Here is a 17,158-nt window from a genome sequence, read left to right as displayed (position 1 = left end):
CGCTGACTCTCTCCCTCTCCACCCTGATTCTAACCGCCCGATCAAAATCCAACGGCAATCATATTTTTTTCGAAAATTAGCATTCCCGTAGTTGATGTTTTGTTGACATCTTTTTACACATAGGGAGGGGTGCTAGTAAAAAAGTTTCAAAAAAAAATAGTTTCCTAAGTTCTAGGCTTATTAAGCTGTAGCAGTCCTAAAGAGAAATTATTCGAGTAAAGTGATAATTCTGGTCAGGAGCGAAAACAGGCAACCTTGCTCCATGGTTCAGGGATTTAGAGTGCTGCTGATGTTAGTGAAATGTCTCTGGCAAGATAATAAACTCCCTCAATGGTTCAGGGACCGGGACAACGTGGTGAGGAGCTCGTTCTCAATGCAACAAGCCTTAATGATGTTTTCTTTTTATAGGAGATGAACCAAAATTCCTCCTTAAAACACAATTGTGGATCTAAGATAATGCCCTTACTAGTGTCATCTCAAAGAGGCTACAACATATTAGTCATGGAGACTAATTGAAGCAGGCAATGATCTATAGATAGTTTCTTATAGTAATACTGGGACTGTTTATTCATCTATATTTTATTTTATGTGTTCTCCGGAGTATGTCTGTATCTGCTCCTTGATTCTCGCCTGGTGGCAATCTCTGATTGAGGAAGCTCCCTCTTTGGTATCCCTAATGATGTTTTCTTTTTATAGGGGACAAACCCCAATGTCTCCTATACACACAATTGTATACCTAAGAATGACAATAATGCCCTTGGGGCAATTTAACTAGGTCAATAGCAACAAGCCTTAGCATCTGCTGTTAGCTATGGAGCAACTAGTTATATATAAATCATATTTGAAATCTTTTTGTAAGATGAGCTCTGTGGAATCATAGTGGGGCTGTTTATTCCTCTCTTTTGTCCAATCAATCTGTTCGAATGATGGAATTTATCATTTTGTTTCTTTTGACATGTTTCTACTTACCCCTTGTTTCTAGTGTCTGCAGGGATCTTACAATGGCAACTTAACTTGATAACTCACATGCCTTGATATCCCTGATATAATACGAGACATCCAACACTTTTTGGGTGATGCTTTGGCTAAATATCCATCATACAGGTGAAAGCCATATATCTGCAGGGAATAATAAGGCGAGTGGTTTCAAACACCGCCGATGTCCGTCTCAACACCGGCTCCAGAAACACTGTATAGTCACAATAAATGTGGATCACTACGCATTCATTTGAAACAAATTGAACCAATATAAGCAAGTCCGCACACAGAAATTGAGATATTCAACTTTGTTGAAAGCTTTGTTGCACATAGGTCATTTGAATAAAATTATAATGGATCATAAGTCATTAAAATGTGTTTGGTAAGCCTCTTGCCTGTTTCATTATTGAATAAGAAACTCCCAAGTTATTCGTTGATAATATTATATTAATGGTTTTAAAATGTATTTTCACATACAAAGGTGTATTGATACTCATCTTGAATGTTAAACCATTTGGTTAATGAATTATGATGTATGTCAACCCAAGGTCAATCCTAAGAATATGACCATGATATCAGTAAGTTATTACCTTGTACTTGGAAAGTAGAATGGGTTGAGTTATGTTTACTTTCTCTATCTTTATGAATACAACCTGATATTTGACTGCGCGATGAATGGGATATACAGAGATGTTTTTCTCGCAAAATTGCTATCAATTTATGCACCAGTTGATCCGCAAGGCGTTCTCAAGATAATATATAGATATTAATTCAAGAAATTTAAGAACACCATGGGGATCATGGTTTCTGCTTAACTTGACCAATTTCAATAGTTGGGATAGTCCCCAATACAAGAGTGACAATTTTTGTAGTAAGGAATTTTCTCACCAAAAGCCCTCCATGTATTTTGTTGTATCACATGATGCAGAATGGCACTAGTTGGCATAACGGCCCATAAAATTTATTAAGAATGGCATTAGGCTAGGATTAATGGGAAATGTGATCCACATCCTAAAAAGGCTTGAAGTTGTGTGCTCCTGCCACCCCTGAAATTTTCTGTTCTTTTGAGTCTAATGTGCATTATTGATGTCAAACTTAAATGCTTACCCCCATATTGCCCTGTTGGTTACTGTGAAATAAACACTCTCCTCTCTTAATTTACCCTCTCAATTCACCGAAAAATCAAAATTGGTGTGTTAAAACTAATTTAAACGCTTCCCAAAGAATTATTCACATGAATATCTCTAATGCTTCAGTTGGTACCTAGTTGTCCATTTATTCACATGCATTCCCTAGGTTTTGAAGAACAATCATAACTGACAAGTGAGTTACCATAAATGCCCCAAGTGACCCATCTATCCATTGAATGGCAGCTATAGTGGATATATGGGCTTGAATCCTCATTAAATCGAACGGTTTAGATTGAGACACGTGGCGCAATGGGATTCTGTGATAGTTGACGGAGAATTTGTGGTCTAATTAATCGGAAGCGGCAAAAGAAGAGACGTGGGGGAGTGAAAATTTCAGCGGAGGCGCCATGGCTGACCAGAGAGTGAAGGAGGAGGCACTGCAGATCCTTGGTCTCTTCCAGGCTCTCCCCCGCCTCGTCGTCTTTGATCTCGATTACACCCTCTGGCCCTTCTACTGGTAATTCTGCCTCTTCCTGTTTCTTTTCCGGTTTTTTATTTTCTTTTTTTTGGTTTAATCTGACTCGCGGGATCGAAGAACACGGCGAATTTAATTGTTCCGAACTTATGGGTAGGCTCCTTCATTCGATCTAGGATGATTTGGAATGCTAAGATGATGAAACTAACAGCGGTATAACTTGTTAAAGATCGGCCCCTATTGTTACTTGCTAGGAACGATACCGGCATCATTTATCTCTAGATTATTAGGACCCGTATATTTGACTGCGGCGTAGAATCAGGGGTTCTTGAATTTTTTTTACAGATTTATGAGTTCTTCTGAAGATACGGACGGTGAAGACTAGGATGATGAAACGAAAAATGACATTAACTTATTGAAGATCGGTTCCCTTTTTACTAGCAACGATACCCACAACATTAATCTCTAGAATATTAAGTCCCGTAGATTTGACTGCAGCGTAGAATCGGGGGTTCTTGATTTTTTTTACAGATCTATCTGTTCTTCAAGGATGGTGGATATCTTTTTCTGGATTTTTTGTCTTTGATTATCCGTACACTACGATGTTTGGCTTTACTCTGGTGAAAAATAATTCCATTTATCCTCCATATTTTTCTTAGAGCACGACTGTACCCATCGTACAAAAAAAAATTCACTACAATTCTGGTCATGTTCGTCCGAATCTAATTTAAGCTGTTAAAATGTAGGTCTCTGTTGTAGGGTTCAGTTCAATAATTTCTGAACTTACCTTGGTTTTTCAATTTTCTTTGTGATCTTTATATCAAACTGGACAAGTTTCAATTTTCATCCGCTTTCGCTTCCTTCACCATGTTAACATTTTTTTCTTAAAATTTTTCGTTGACCATGTTAATTGCAGATGTCGGAAATGTCATTGAAGAGTATCATTTATTATATTTCCCTCTAAAGTGCAAGATCTATTTGTGGAATTATTCCTGGATGCAAAAAAAATTCTTTGATGCTGACGGTTTCTTTTCCTTGAAACCCATGCCACGTTGATAAGCTGCAACGAAATAGTGTTAGTAAAATGTCATAGCAAATCGACAATGTAATATTAGTGAAAATTCAGGGTTGCCTTCTCGGTTATATCTCTTGGTAATTTCCATCAGTTATCTCGGTTCTTTCTGGGCTCAACCAGGTTGTGGATTGTTAGTAAAACATCATAGCATCTGAAAGGTTGAAACTTGAACCTTGATCTAGAAGAAAACGGGTAAATAGGGATCGGATTTGACCCAATCCAAAATTTCTACTGATCTGCTCATTTTGTGACCTGGGCAATTCATCCAATCAATCGATACATCCGGATCATTGATTGATCCTCCTATCAATTGATACGATCCTATACCCCCAAGGGTATCTTTGCCGCTTGTGCCAACTAGTGTTATTTTGGTCTTTTGATAATTAGGTTGGTTTACTCATTTCTCTTTAAATATCTGTAGCTCTCCATTAGCAGAGTACTCAAGATTATGTTATGTCCTTTGGATCGAATCTGGCGACAAGATGTGAAAAATTTATCAGGGAAGGATCGGTCACCCGAACTCTGAAAGTCTAATGCCATCTGACCACCCCCTTCCTCTTGTCTCATTGTCACAATCTGCCAGCCCGCACTCCTCTCATTGTCACATGCTGACTCTTAATCTGTTGCCAGATTAAGATCCAGAAAGAGACCTAATCCCTTCCCCCTCCTCTTCCTTATCTGAATTTTAAAACCGTTCCAATTTTCAAGTGGACAAAGGTGGGTAGTCCGCAGGAACGATTAGATCGCCATTCCCTCTAAGTTTGGTAGCACTTAGTTAATCCGATCCCTCTGGTGCAATCTTGTGAACCTTGAAGAATCGTTCCATTCTCTGCAGCCAACCTTCTGTGTCCTCTCGCCGGAATGTAGGTGCTTCCATCTTGCTCTTCGGAGCTGGTGCACTTGTCTTGCTCCTGGTGTCCTTGTATGCCTCCTCAGAGATCCCCATTGCCACCTCTTTTGCTGGATAGAGCTTGGACTTCAACGTGGAATTGTTTGTCAGCATCAGTTTCACCTCCTCTTGAGCTTGCTCCAGTTCATTGACAATGCACTTCTGTTCTTCCTCGAGGTGCGGAAACTCTGTCTCATCTGTCTCCAGAGGTGCTTCCAAGTTCTTCAGCGTTGTCTTTGGCCAAAATCGCGGCTCTGACACCAAATGATAAGTCCTTCATATCAAATCTGGTAACAACATGTGAATAACGTACCACCAAATTTGGTAGCTCTGTCTGATCAGTCTATTGGTGTCCGACCACTTGCCTTTCTCTTGTCTCGTCGTCACACTCTGTCAGCCCATGCTCATCTGAAGAGATCCAATTTCAATCCACCTGCACTCCCAGATTATCCCCAACCCATTGTCTGATTAAGACCCGAGAAGAGCCGTAACCTCGTCCCGCCTATGCCACTTCTTTTTAAACAGTCTACCGCAGGTTTTCCTACTTCACCATTGGCCTGGCAAGATATTGGTCCAGTCCAAAGTTTTACACCGATTCCTCATTTTTTTTTTTTTGAAGAAAATCGGGCAGACCACCCGAAACCGGTGGCCCACATGATACTATTAAAAAAACAAAATCATGTACACATCATTTACAGATTGACCACACCTCCTGCTTTTACCCCCTTACCCCCTAGAAAGATATTAGTGCCCCAACGTCAAAAATGGCACTCTCGACTGAAGCCTTTCCTCCCTTGAACACCACTTCGTTTCAGTATTGCGAGAATTCTCCCCCACTCCATTCTGCTTCGGTATCCACCCGTCGTGACTGATGCCCAAAAATCGTTGTCCGAGGAGAGATTCACCCCTAGAATCTGTTGCGAGGCCCATACTCCTCGAGCTAGGTGACATGTGAAGAAAAGGTGTGAGCAGTCTTCCTCTCCCCTAGCGCACAAGGGGCAGTCGACGGGCTCTGCTGGTGCCTACCTCTGCCGATAGACCCGAGTGACGAGTTTTCGTCTCCTCAACAACCATCCAAAAATTCTCACTTTAAGAGGAATCTTTAGTTTCAGCATAATGTGACATGCGTGCTTGACTTCTGGGTCATCTCTCGCCACCCCTCGAATCTTCAAGTATCCATCCTTTACTGAGGAAGGTGGCCCCTGCCATACCCATCCGTCTCGATAATCTGTTGAAGGATTGAAAGGTAGGAGGATCTCCTGCATTCCCAACAACTCCTCAAACCGAGGATCTGATAATGTCTCAGAAAGGGTTGGGACCCAAGCGCCGTCCCAACATTCGCTGACCGTGGCAGTTGGGTTCCTTGTTAGAGCAAATAGTCTGGGAAACTTCAGTTTCAAGGGACCTTGTTTGGACCAGTTATCTTGCCAGAACGGAAAGCCTTCTCCATCACCCAGTTTGGCGTCAAATAATTCACGAATGTGAGGGATGATTTGACGAAGGCTGTGCCAAAAAGGGGACTCCCCCTTCTTCTCACCCATCTCCTTTTCCAATCCATATCATGGCCATACATGACTCTTAGGACATCGAAAACCAGACCCTCCGCAGGTGTCATAACTCGTTCGACCCATTTAGCCAGCAATGCCGAGTCCATGGTTTCCAAGTGGAGAACCCCCAGCCCTCCTTGTTTTAGAGGTCTACAGACCACATCCCACGCTAGAAGGGGTATCCCCCTCTCCCCCGCCTTCCCAAAAGAACCGCCTCATTAATCCCTCTAGCCGCTTTGTCACAACTGCCGGCGCTTTATATGCCGACAAGAAGAATATAGGGATCGCTGAGAGCACTGACCTCAAAAGTACCAGGCGACCCCCTCGTGATAACACCTTGTTCTGCCAGCCCTCCAACCTGCGCTCCACCTTGTCAATCACTAGTTGCCAGTCTGCAGCTAGGAGGCGTCTCCCTGTTAGCGGAAGATCCAAATACTTCATTAGTAGCGAACCTCGGGGTGTGCTTAGCGCATTAGCGCATTGGATCTCCTCGTCCACCGACAAACCAAATCCCACAAAGGCTGACTTTTCTCTATTGAGACATAACCCGGAGAAATCAGCAAATAAATCTAATAGGGATGATATGATGTGAGCTTCTGTCGCAGCTCCTTCCATAAAGAATGTGGTGTCATCTGCATACTGGAGCAGTGGAATACCCCTGGGGTAGCTCGCCGTGTGAAAGCCGCGCAATAGGCCGTGTTCGCACGCCTTAAGGGTACATGTGGCCAAAGTGTCTACTCCAAGGACAAACAATAATGGGGCTAGTGGGCAACCTTGTCTGACACCTCTCTGTGAGCGGATCCATCCTCCTTCTGTCCGGCCATTGACCAAGACTGAGAAAGAGTGGGATGTAACGCAACGTCGCACCCATGCCACCCAGTCCTCGGTAAATCCTCGCTTTCGCACGACGGACCATAGAAATTTCCAATTGAGTGAATCGTAGGCTTTTGCAAAATCCACCTTCTAAATAAATCCCTTCATCCCGTTTCTTTTCCAAGCTGAAATGATCTCCCCCGCCACCACTGCACAGTCTTGCAATTGTCTTCCTGGAATGAAGGCCGATTGAAAGGGTCTGATGAGGCTCCCAATCACCCCTCTCAACCTGTTCGCCAGCACCTTTGCGATGATGAGATAGATAGAATTAGACAGAGCAATGGGTCGGAAGTCGCCCACATTCACCGCTCCCGAGCACTTGGGCAACAGAAATAAATGTGACCGGTTCAGTCTTTCCATGGCAAAGTTACCACTCCGGAACTCCAACGTATCCATCACATCTGAGCCTACAACATCCCAGAATTCGCTGAAGAAGAAAATTGGGAGTCCATCAGGGCCGGGGGCTCCTTCTCCATTCAAACCTTGGATCGCATTTCGTACCTCTTCCACGAAAAAAGGCTTCACTAGCTCAGCTTGTTGTGTGTGTGATAACCGAGATACGCTTCTACCTTCCCATCTCCACTGGTTGCGAGTCCTTGTGAAGTGATTTGCTAGTGCTTCTCCCACCCCTTGGTGACTGTTCTGAAGTGATTTGCTAGTGCTTAGCCCACCCTTTGTGCCCCACAACTTCATGGTTTCCCACTTTCACACGTGTTATATAATTCGACCTTCTCCTTCCATTTGCCACCATATGGAAGAAACGCCGATGAGGTGTTGTCTTAGACCTGCCAATTTGGTGGCCAGCCTCATTGTGGCTGTGCCCTGTACTGATTGACGTGTCCACCATGTTATTACTTCTTCTTTGAATCCCTTCTCACGTAGCCATAATCTATCCAACTTAAAATAGGTGGATCTGTTTTGGCCAATATTAGCTTGCCAGATAATTGGAGTGTGATCAGATAATGGTCTTGGAAGTGCTCGTACATCTGCCAAATGATACTCTTCCAATAGGTCCACTAAGCAAAGGAATCTGTCAAGGCGAGAAAATGCTGTAGGGCCTCTCGTACTTCGCCAGGCGTAGTTACAATTTGTCGGTCCCATTTCGTGTAACCCCGTCTCGGATATGAAAGACCAGAAAGCCTCTGACCTTGGATCCTACCCTTCCATCCCATTTGGTCTATCACTTGACTCTAAGGTCACGTTGAAATCGCCTCCAAATAGCAATGGTATCCCGTGAAAGAGGGAGACTACACTTTCCAGCTCCTCCCATAGCCTGTGTCGATGGGCTGCAATAACAGGGCCGTAAACTGATGCCACCATGCATTGAAAACCATCGCTCCTTCTCTTCATTTTCACTGCTGCCACATACTGTCCGGTCCATGACCCCTCTTTAGCAAAGGTCGTCGTATTCCATGCCACCAATAGGCCCCCGGATCTACCTGTGGCGCTCACGGCCACAAAGCCCTCGAGAAAGCCTCGTCCCACCAAGTTCCATTCTTTCGTTTCACACCTCTCCAACATCGTCTCTTGTAGGCAGACCACATTGGCTCCCCAATCCCGTAGATAGTTCCCCACTACACCCCACCTCCCTTCATCCCGTAGACTGTGCACGTTCCACGATACACACTTCATCTATGACACGATAATTGCCCTCCCTGCATCTTCACTGGTGTCACCTCCACTACCTCCGCCAACTCAAGCAATGTCGGGTGTGTAATGAGTTTCCTCTGTCTCTATTTCTTTTATGTGGCTTGATGGCTCTATGATCTCTTTTCCCTTGGAGCTTTGACCATTTGGTGTTACCTCGTGTGACTCTTTTCGAGATTTTGCTTTCTTTGGTTTGTTGTCCGCGATTAAGCGCACCCGACCATTTTGCCCGGACACCACCCAAGTCCTCTTACCATCTGCCTCCGTTAAAGCCAGTTTCCCCCTTCGGTAAACCACACCCTTGAATCGGCGAAGAGCTTCATTAGTTATCTGCCATATCCTCCTCCGTCTTGGGCTTCGGTCTTTTTGAACCTTGTCCACAGTGGCCGATGTCAACGTAAGGCCGATGATGCACTCTCCCCCTGCATCTTATTGCCGCTCTCTACTCCTTGTACGCCTTCCTCCATGGTAGGTCGCACCGACGGGGGTCTTGCAGAGGAGCCCCTGAACTCACAAGGTGCTGCTGGGGGAGTCTTGTGGCTTATTCTGGCCTTGAAAGTTTTCGTGTGTCCATATGACCACGCTGATTCTGGTACCGACTCCCCTTCTATCACTTCGACGTCTAGTAACACCACGTTTGGGTCCCCAAATTCCAACCCTGTCGAGATGATACTCTTCAACCGTCCAAATGAGGAAACCAATTTTGTCAGCGTCGATTTATTGCGATGCACCAACGGGACCCCATGCATCTCCACCATGATCCCCATTTTTTTAACTCTATCAGCTCCATTGGTGGGGAGTATCCTCCGCCATCTCACCTCCGTCGTGTCAGTGATCCGTTGCTTCCAGCCACATACTGCCACATAGGCAGCCATCGGTACCCCTTGAAGAAACAAGGTGTTGGTATCTATCCGTCGTATCTCCGCCTGCTCCAGTTTCGGGAATTTCTGCCATAAGCCAGCCCGTACGACCTCGGTCTCTGGACTATCTCCTACAACATCTCCCACCAGGCATTTTTGGAGAAAATTGATGCCCTTATCTTCCCTTCAGTAGATACTTGGATCTTTGGATCGGGTGGCCTGTCTGCGCCTGACTTCTGTTATTTTCTCCTCTTCCTTGCCTACACTGGGATTGACGGTGTCCTGTCCTTCAGCACCCCCAGCAAATCACTGGATCTCGACAGTCACGTGCGTGGTGGCCTCGCGCTAAACATCCGAAACAAATGTTTCTCTCTCGAGGGGTCTTCGCTGTATTGGCCCATTGACAGGTTGAGCCCTCTTCGCGCTACGAGATCTCACCGTCACCCATCCGACCGCTTCGTTCTCCAATCCGCCCGAGACTTCTTGCTCGTGTGCCGTCCTCATGTGTTTTCTTGATCCGTCTATGCCTCCGCCTGCGACAGCAACTCCAGGGTCCTCTTGCACTCCCTCTGCATTAAAAGTGTGCCCCCGGGGTCTGCCCTCTCTTGCCCAGGTCCCCCTCCGCCATCTCCCCTGTGGCACTGGTCCTGTTCTTTCCTTCTTCTGATTGTTGTTCAAAGCCCCCTCGTCCCTCTCATGTGGGCCCCCCTTGTGCTGAGGTGTGCACGGGTCTCTTTCCCTTCTCTTCATCTCCTCTTTGCGCATGCGCTCTGTATTTGTGCCCATCGTGGAGGGGCAACTCCTGTTCCAGCATCTCCCACTGACGAGTATCATATTGGGAGGTATCTCGGCGAAAGCCTTCTATCGTTGCATCTCTCATGCCACGGCGAGACCCGATTCCACCTTCACAGAATTCTCTTCGAGTATCGCATTGCCGGCCTTGAGTGTTGTAAAATTTTGTCTTGGGGGTCCCCTTCTGAAACTCAATCTTAAGAGGCAGCCACACGAACTTCTGTCCCTGCAAGGTTCTCAATGCAAAGACCGCGTCTTCCACCCTTCTGAAATTAACAAAGGCCTAGCTTCGCCCGGGTATGAAAGTGGTAGTTTTGAGGTCCCCAAATCGTAGGAACTGCTCCACCAACATGCGCTGAGTAACTCGGGGCGGGAGGTTTCCTACCCATAGGTGGAGACTCAGTTGTGCTGCTGCCTGGCCCAATGGATGACTCCGGGGATGAACTCCATTCCCCTCTCTTCAATTCTGGGGTTGAACGCACTGCGATGTTTCTCCATTCTCCCGTCGATCTGGCCCCTCATTCTCTGGCCGAATGAGCGCTGCGCTGCCTCTGCTGCGGACAGAGAAAATGGAGAACCTCGGGCGAGCGCTGCGCCAATCTGGTTGCTGCAGATTGAGTTCTTCATCTGCAAACCAAACTTCCGGGGTATCATGCCTCCTCTCAGCCTCAGAACGAGATGCAAAGTCACTTCTTTCTGGATATTATAGTCGGCGAGAGTTCGGCCATCCACGAGCTGCTTGCCGGCAAAAATAAGACGTTGCTGGTCATGAGGAATCCCTTCCTTGTTCTTGATCGTCGCCTTCACGTTATCAATCGTATCGCTGCTCTCGACCTCTAGTGTGATCCTCTTCCCGGTTAGCATCTTCACGAAGATCTGAATTATCCCCGATCGCCGGCGACTTCGGCCTCCCTCCTCGCCCAACAAACTTTCAACTTTATCCTTTGGCATTCTTCCTCCGAAACCGAATATCAGGGACAATTCTGCAATGTTGCCTTCGCTATCCTCCGAACCCTCCATGCTTGTTACGTTTCCAGCTGTGAGATAATATCCTGCAGAAGATGCAGCCCTTCGAACTGGATCTCCCAGTTTGTTAACAAAAGCAAAGAGCAGTTTGCGTTCTTGCTCCATTTTGCTTCTCAGTAGACCATACAGCAGCTTGATAGCCAGATCCTTTAAACTTGGAAGCATGTCCTTAGAAGCTTTCAAAACTTTGTGCGCCTTCAACCGTTTCTTTGGGTCTCTGACGAGCATCTTTTTAACTAGATCCTTTGCACTCTCAGATATGCTCGGCCAAGGGTCAGAATCAAAGTCAAGAGTGCCATGAAGAACTTGCTCGAATATCCCTTGCTCCGATTCAGCCCAGGAGGGGGGAACTCCAGACAATAATCACGCCAGCACTCCACACATCAACCTCTTGGCCATAACGCTTCTTTAGAACTTCAGGCGCGACATAGTATGGGCTACCAACAACATCGATAAAAATGTCTCCCGGCTTGAAGAAGACGGAGAGGCCGAGATCGATGGTCTTCAAGGGGGAATCCTCCGTCTGGTCGACGAACAGGAAATTCTCGGGCTTGAGATCGCGGTGAAGAACGCCCCATCGAATGGCAGGCCACGACGACGCCGACAACAACCCTCGCGAGCTCGGCGGCCTTCCTCTCGGAGTAATGGCCCCGCTGCACGATCCGATCGAAGAGCTCGCCACCGCCGCACAACTCCATGACGAGATGAACGGCGACGGCGCCCTCGTAGGCGCCGACGATGGAGATGACGTTGGGAGGCCGTCGTTTAAAGGATGTCCTCAACGTCGGACGGTGGTGGTGAGCTTGCGGCGGACGTCCTCCCCACATTGGGATCAGTCTGGGGATCAAAACGAGACCACATCTTCGCCCGGAACACATGATCGGCCCCCAAAATCCGCACCCAAACTCGCTCCTCCCTCCCATTGTCTCCAACGGCGTGAAGAACAGAGCCGGCAATTCCTGGCACGAGCAAGACGGGATCGAGATCCGGATTTATGGTAGGTTTCTGCTTCTTGATCAGCCCCAGCCAAATTTCTACAGCCCTGATTATCTCCTCCATCGCCCCGCAAAAGAACTCGAAGCTGGCACCGCAGATGAGTTTCACCCAGTCGCCCCGCCGGAGGGACTGTATCGGCGGATCGGCCGCCGGAGAGGAGCTGACCCCCGCCATTGTAGACTCTACCAAGAGCTTCACCGCCGGTGTCTTTGTAACTCCGATTCCTCATTTTACTCCCCTTAAGAAGGTACTTCCGATTAACTCCTGTTATGCTTTTGCACAAATCTGAGTCTCTTCCTTTGATAACCAATGGAAAGTAAGGTGGCAGCAGATTGAAGGTAAGTTCTTGCATTACTCAGTGTTCCATCCTTCTTCGTCTTGGTCCTGTCCCCTCAACCACTTAACAATTTCCTCCTCTCTCTTTCCTCTGCACCTCACTAGATCTTCAGCCGGCTCCCCTCGGATCTGATCCCTGCCCCCTCCTATCGGTTCTCTCCTTGCCTTTGACAATCCCCATCTCTTCACCACGTCTTCAGGCAGCTGTCTCTGGTTGATCCCTGCCTCTTCCGTTTGACCTCTACTTTTTTCCCCCTTCCCCGATCCCAACCTAAATCAAGTTTTGTATCAATCATCTCTACACCCTACTTACATCCTGGCTCAGTATGTAGATAGGGATGGGTTTTGACTGGATCTAAAATCTCGATCCATCAGGTCAGTATGCGTTTTGATCAATCCGATGCGCTCAATGAAAACATTAAGATCATTGATCTTGGCCCTCCCCCCATCGATCAGACTTGATTAAGAGGGTTTGAAGATCGTATACCATGGGACAAAAATTAAGCGGCATTGTCGGGAACAGTAAAATCAATGATCGATAAAAAATTAAGGTCAATCATGATCTATGTATCTTAAATCAAGACTTTTGATCGTTATGTATCTTTTTATATTGATTTCTCGAATGGGTTCCAGAATTTTCCTATGGTTTTCGAAAGACGGATAGATTAGTATGTGGTGTTAACGTTATATACCTGGCAGCGAATGCCGCTCGAAGAAGGACATGCCGCGGCTGTACCCTCAAGCCAGGGGCATCCTCCACGCGCTCAAAGACAAGGGCATAGACATCGCCATCGCCTCTCGTTCACCCACCCCTGACATTGCCAAGGCCTTCCTGGAGAAGCTGGAGCTGCAGTCCAGCTTCGTCGCCCAGGTGGGTCAACTCACAAAGTCAACATTTTGACTTAATGGGTCCGCCTCGCGATTCATTTCGGTCAACGGGTCGGCCTCGCAGGAGATCTTCTCCAGCTGGACGCACAAGACGGAGCACTTTCAGCGGATCCACCGGAGGACCGGATTGCCCTTCAAGTCCATTCTCTTCTTCGACGACGAGGACAGGAACATTGAAGCGGTGAGGGCTTTTTTCCGTCAATTCTCTTCTACTAGTGTACTCCCTCTCTCTTCTTTGACCCTTCCTTGATCTCTCTAAAACCAGGTCTCCAACATGGGGGTGACGAGCGTCCACGTCGGGAACGCGGTCAACCTTGAAGCTTTCCATCTTGGGCTGAAGAGCTTCGCCAAGAACTCCATCACCCCGGTGGCCTCGAGCTCCAGGAAATAGCAGCCGGCGTTGCAAAATTATTGAATTTTCGGAGGAGACAGAAAAACAGAGATGAAGGAAAGACAGCTTATTTGGACCGACCCACCAGGCTGGGGAAGCTCAATTGAGCGGCGCGGCGGCGGCCCGGCGGCGGGCGAGCTTGGTCCACTCGGTGTGGAAGGCGCCGGGGCGGTCGACCCGCTCGTAGGTGTGGGCGCCGAAGAGGTCGCGCTGGGCCTGGACGAGGTTGGCGGGGAGGCGGGCACGGCGATACGTGTCGAAGTAGGCGAGGCTGGCGGCCATGCCCGGCGTGGTGATGCCCGCCGTCACCGCCAGCGCTACCACCCGCCGCCACGCCGCCTGCCGGTTCGCCATCTCGGCCGCAAAGTCGGGGTCGACGACGAGGTTGGCCAGGCGGGGGTTCCTCTGGTACGCCCTCTTGATCCTGTCCAGGAACCGGGCTCGGATGATGCAGCCGCCCTTCCAGATCCTGGCCAGCTCGCCCAGGTCCAGCCCCCACCCCTTCTCCTCGCTCTTGGCCTTGAGCAGGTTCATCCCCTGCGCGTAGCTGCAGATCTTCGACGCGTACAGCGCCTGCCGCACGTCGTCGATCAGCTGCTGCTTGTCCACCGCCGGCGCCGCCTGCGCCGCGCCTCCAATTCCGGCTCGCTCGAGCGCGGCGGCGGCGGCCTCCCTCTCCTCCTTGAGGCCGCTGATGAAGCGGCAGTCGAGGGAGGCGGCGATGGTCGGCGCGGCGACGGCGAGCTCGGCGGCCTGCTGCACGGTCCACTTGCCCGTCCCCTTCATGCCCGTCTTGTCGAGCACCTTGTCGACGAGCTCGCCGCCGGCCTCGCCGTCGTCGTCGCCGACGAGGAAGATGTCGGCGGTGATCTCCACGAGGAAGCTCTCGAGCTCGCCGCGGTTCCAGTCGGCGAAGACGGCGGCCAATTCCCGGTTGGAGAGGCCGCCGACGGCGCGGAGCACGTCGTAGGCCTCGGCGATGAGCTGCATGTCGCCGTACTCGATGCCGTTGTGGACCATCTTGACGAAGTTGCCGGCGCCGCCGGGGCCGACGAAGGTGACGCAGGGGCCGTCGTCGACCTGGGCGGCGACCTTGGCGAGGATGTCGCGCGCGTTGTCGTAGGCCTGGAGGGACCCGCCGGGCATGAGCGAGGGCCCGCGCCGCGCGCCCTCCTCGCCGCCCGAGACGCCCATGCCGAGGTAGAGCACGCCGCGGGCCGCCGCCTCCGCCGCGCGCCGCTCCGTGTTCTCGTACCACTCGTTGCCGCCGTCGATGATGGCGTCGCCGGGCTCGAGGAAGGGGGCGAGCGCGGCGATGGTCTGGTCGACGGGGGCGCCGGCCTTGACCAGGAGGACCACGGATCTGGGCCGGGCGATGGAGAGGACGAACTCCTGCGGCGTGTAGTGCCCGAAGAGCGGGAGATCGCCCTCCGCGGCGGCGCGTGCCACCGTCTCGTCCACTTTGGCCGCGGTCCGGTTGTAGACCGAGATCGGGAAGCCCTTCTCCGCCACGTTCAGGGCTAGGTTCTGCCCCATCACCGCCAGCCCCGCCAGCCCTATCCGCGGCAGCGCCATCGCCATCGCCGCCAGGAATCGCAAGGGCGAGAAATTCTAGGGTTTTGGCCCGACGAGGAAGACGATCTGCGACGGAGATTTTTCTCCGATATTTGTATAGATATATATAGTGTGATGATCTTTAAGGCCGGAAAAATATCTCCGCCGGCTCGGATGACCAACCCGGGTGGAGAGGGGGGCGGACTCGCCGATGTGTCTGGGGAAGCGCGGTGCGATACTCCGCGGAAGCGCTTACCGCCCAGGGAGCACTGCCTCTTGCGCTCCCTCAAAGGGCGGTGACCCGACCTCTTCGGCTCTCCGTGCAGCAGTTCCCCTTTTGGTAAGCCCATCTAGATCTCTGTGAGAACTGCCTTGCTTCCTCCCAACTCTCTCCTCTTACTTTGCTGTGAATTTTATGAGGACTCAAAAGTATTAGTTTCATATCATTTGCTCTGCCCCTTTCCATAGGCAGCTTGTCCTCAAGCTTTGGTGCTCGCCTCATCATCATCATCATCATCATCATCATCGTCATTGATGTGGACCTTTATGCCGGTCCCTCCATCGGCTTAACTAACAATGAAGCAGTAAAGAAAGCTTAACTAACAACGACACGTGCCGTAGCAATATACGCTGGGCGTTTCATCATGTGCGAGGAGTTTTTCGGCTATCGCAGTTGAGGTGTATGAGGTGCTCATAGAATGACTTAGGGTATGGTCACTATATTACACCCATAAAATGATGAATTAGTGCGTGACATGCAAGCCAAACAGACATTCTATTTCTCATTTAGATAGCTCCAACCTAATTTTATCTTTCAATTTTATCATTTCAATTTTCTCATAAGGTATGGGACTAGTGGTAGGAAGCCCAACCATAATATTGTATTTCAAGCTTCTTCAAATTTAAAAAAAAGGGTAAGTTGGTTTCTGATAACATACATTTTGTAATAATAATCCATGATTATTCTGTGTTTACAAGCCATATTTTACATCATTTTAATGCTCTTTATCATATTTTTATGAATTTTTTTGGAAATATTATAAAAATTTCACTCATACACTTATGTCACACTGAATGAAGAATATTTCATGTAAGCTTCCCTATTCTTTGTTGCATCTTCTCAAACATCGAGGACACCAAGAACGAGCTTGATAGATCTCATAAATCCATTTTCATTCAATCATCACACAAACGTAGGAAGCAATTTTAATGATGTCTTTTTAGAAAATCCATGTTTCAAAATTTCACATCAGTTGGCCTACTAGATCTTCAAAAATCATTAAAATTTTCTCTCTCCTCTTCAACGGTGTTGGGGCTTCCTCATTTTCCATTGGCGGCCGAAAATCCCCAGTCATGCCTCTCTAATGACTGCCACTATGTTCATCTGTTGCGACCAACAGCTTTGAGAGTGCCACATGTCTTGTACAAAGAAACAAAAAATAAAAACAACCAATAAATGAGTATTCAATGCGTGACATGTCAAGCATCCCCACACACCACATCAACACTTTTTCTCTCTATCTTTTTATAATTGTAATTCAGTCACTCACGCTCTCATGTAAGTTAGTAAAAATATTAAGGAATAACGCACCCACGTCACACATCTTCTTCATTCTCTGAAAAGTTGTGCATGTTTTTATTAACTTTTCCATTTGGAAAAAATGCATCAAAACAAAATAATCATTATTTTGATGCATTTGT

General features: G+C 48.3%; 2 protein-coding genes across 2 annotated transcripts; one reads left to right on the top strand and one right to left on the bottom strand.

Moving 5' to 3' along the window:
• The first annotated feature begins 2,463 nt into the window (after positions 1 to 2,463).
• On the top strand, positions 2,464 to 13,983 carry LOC144711886 (Haloacid dehalogenase-like hydrolase (HAD) superfamily protein). The gene is made up of 4 exons (XM_078586014.1): positions 2,464 to 2,625; positions 13,324 to 13,495; positions 13,577 to 13,693; positions 13,778 to 13,983. Exons 1-4 carry the CDS (start codon positions 2,516 to 2,518, stop codon positions 13,901 to 13,903), a joined length of 525 nt encoding a protein of 174 aa, XP_078442140.1. The 5' UTR covers positions 2,464 to 2,515; the 3' UTR covers positions 13,904 to 13,983.
• LOC144711885 (6-phosphogluconate dehydrogenase, decarboxylating 3, chloroplastic-like) lies at positions 13,892 to 15,580 on the bottom strand. The gene has a single exon (XM_078586013.1). It carries the CDS (start codon positions 15,482 to 15,484, stop codon positions 14,003 to 14,005), a length of 1,482 nt encoding a protein of 493 aa, XP_078442139.1. The 5' UTR covers positions 15,485 to 15,580; the 3' UTR covers positions 13,892 to 14,002.
• Between the last annotated feature and the right edge of the window lie 1,578 nt (positions 15,581 to 17,158).

The sequence above is a fragment of the Wolffia australiana genome, chromosome 14, assembly GCF_029677425.1.
Source record: "Wolffia australiana isolate 7733 chromosome 14, ASM2967742v1".
Taxonomy (NCBI): Eukaryota; Viridiplantae; Streptophyta; class Magnoliopsida; order Alismatales; family Araceae; genus Wolffia; species Wolffia australiana.
Note: the sequence above shows the minus strand (reverse complement) of the source record. Positions and strands in the feature narration are given on the sequence as shown.

What these genes read in the sequence shown, in the direction of transcription:
- LOC144711886 (XM_078586014.1), top strand. Translation starts at nt 2,516, where the DNA reads ATGGCTGACCAGAGAGTGAAGGAGGAGGCACTGCAGATCCTTGGTCTC. An exon ending in ACCCTCTGGCCCTTCTACTG is followed by an intron (nt 2,626 to 13,323) that starts GTAATTCTGCCT and finishes TATACCTGGCAG; the next exon opens with CGAATGCCGCTCGAAGAAGG. An exon ending in AGTCCAGCTTCGTCGCCCAG is followed by an intron (nt 13,496 to 13,576) that starts GTGGGTCAACTC and finishes TCGGCCTCGCAG; the next exon opens with GAGATCTTCTCCAGCTGGAC.
- LOC144711885 (XM_078586013.1), bottom strand. Translation starts at nt 15,484, where the DNA reads ATGGCGATGGCGCTGCCGCGGATAGGGCTGGCGGGGCTGGCGGTGATG.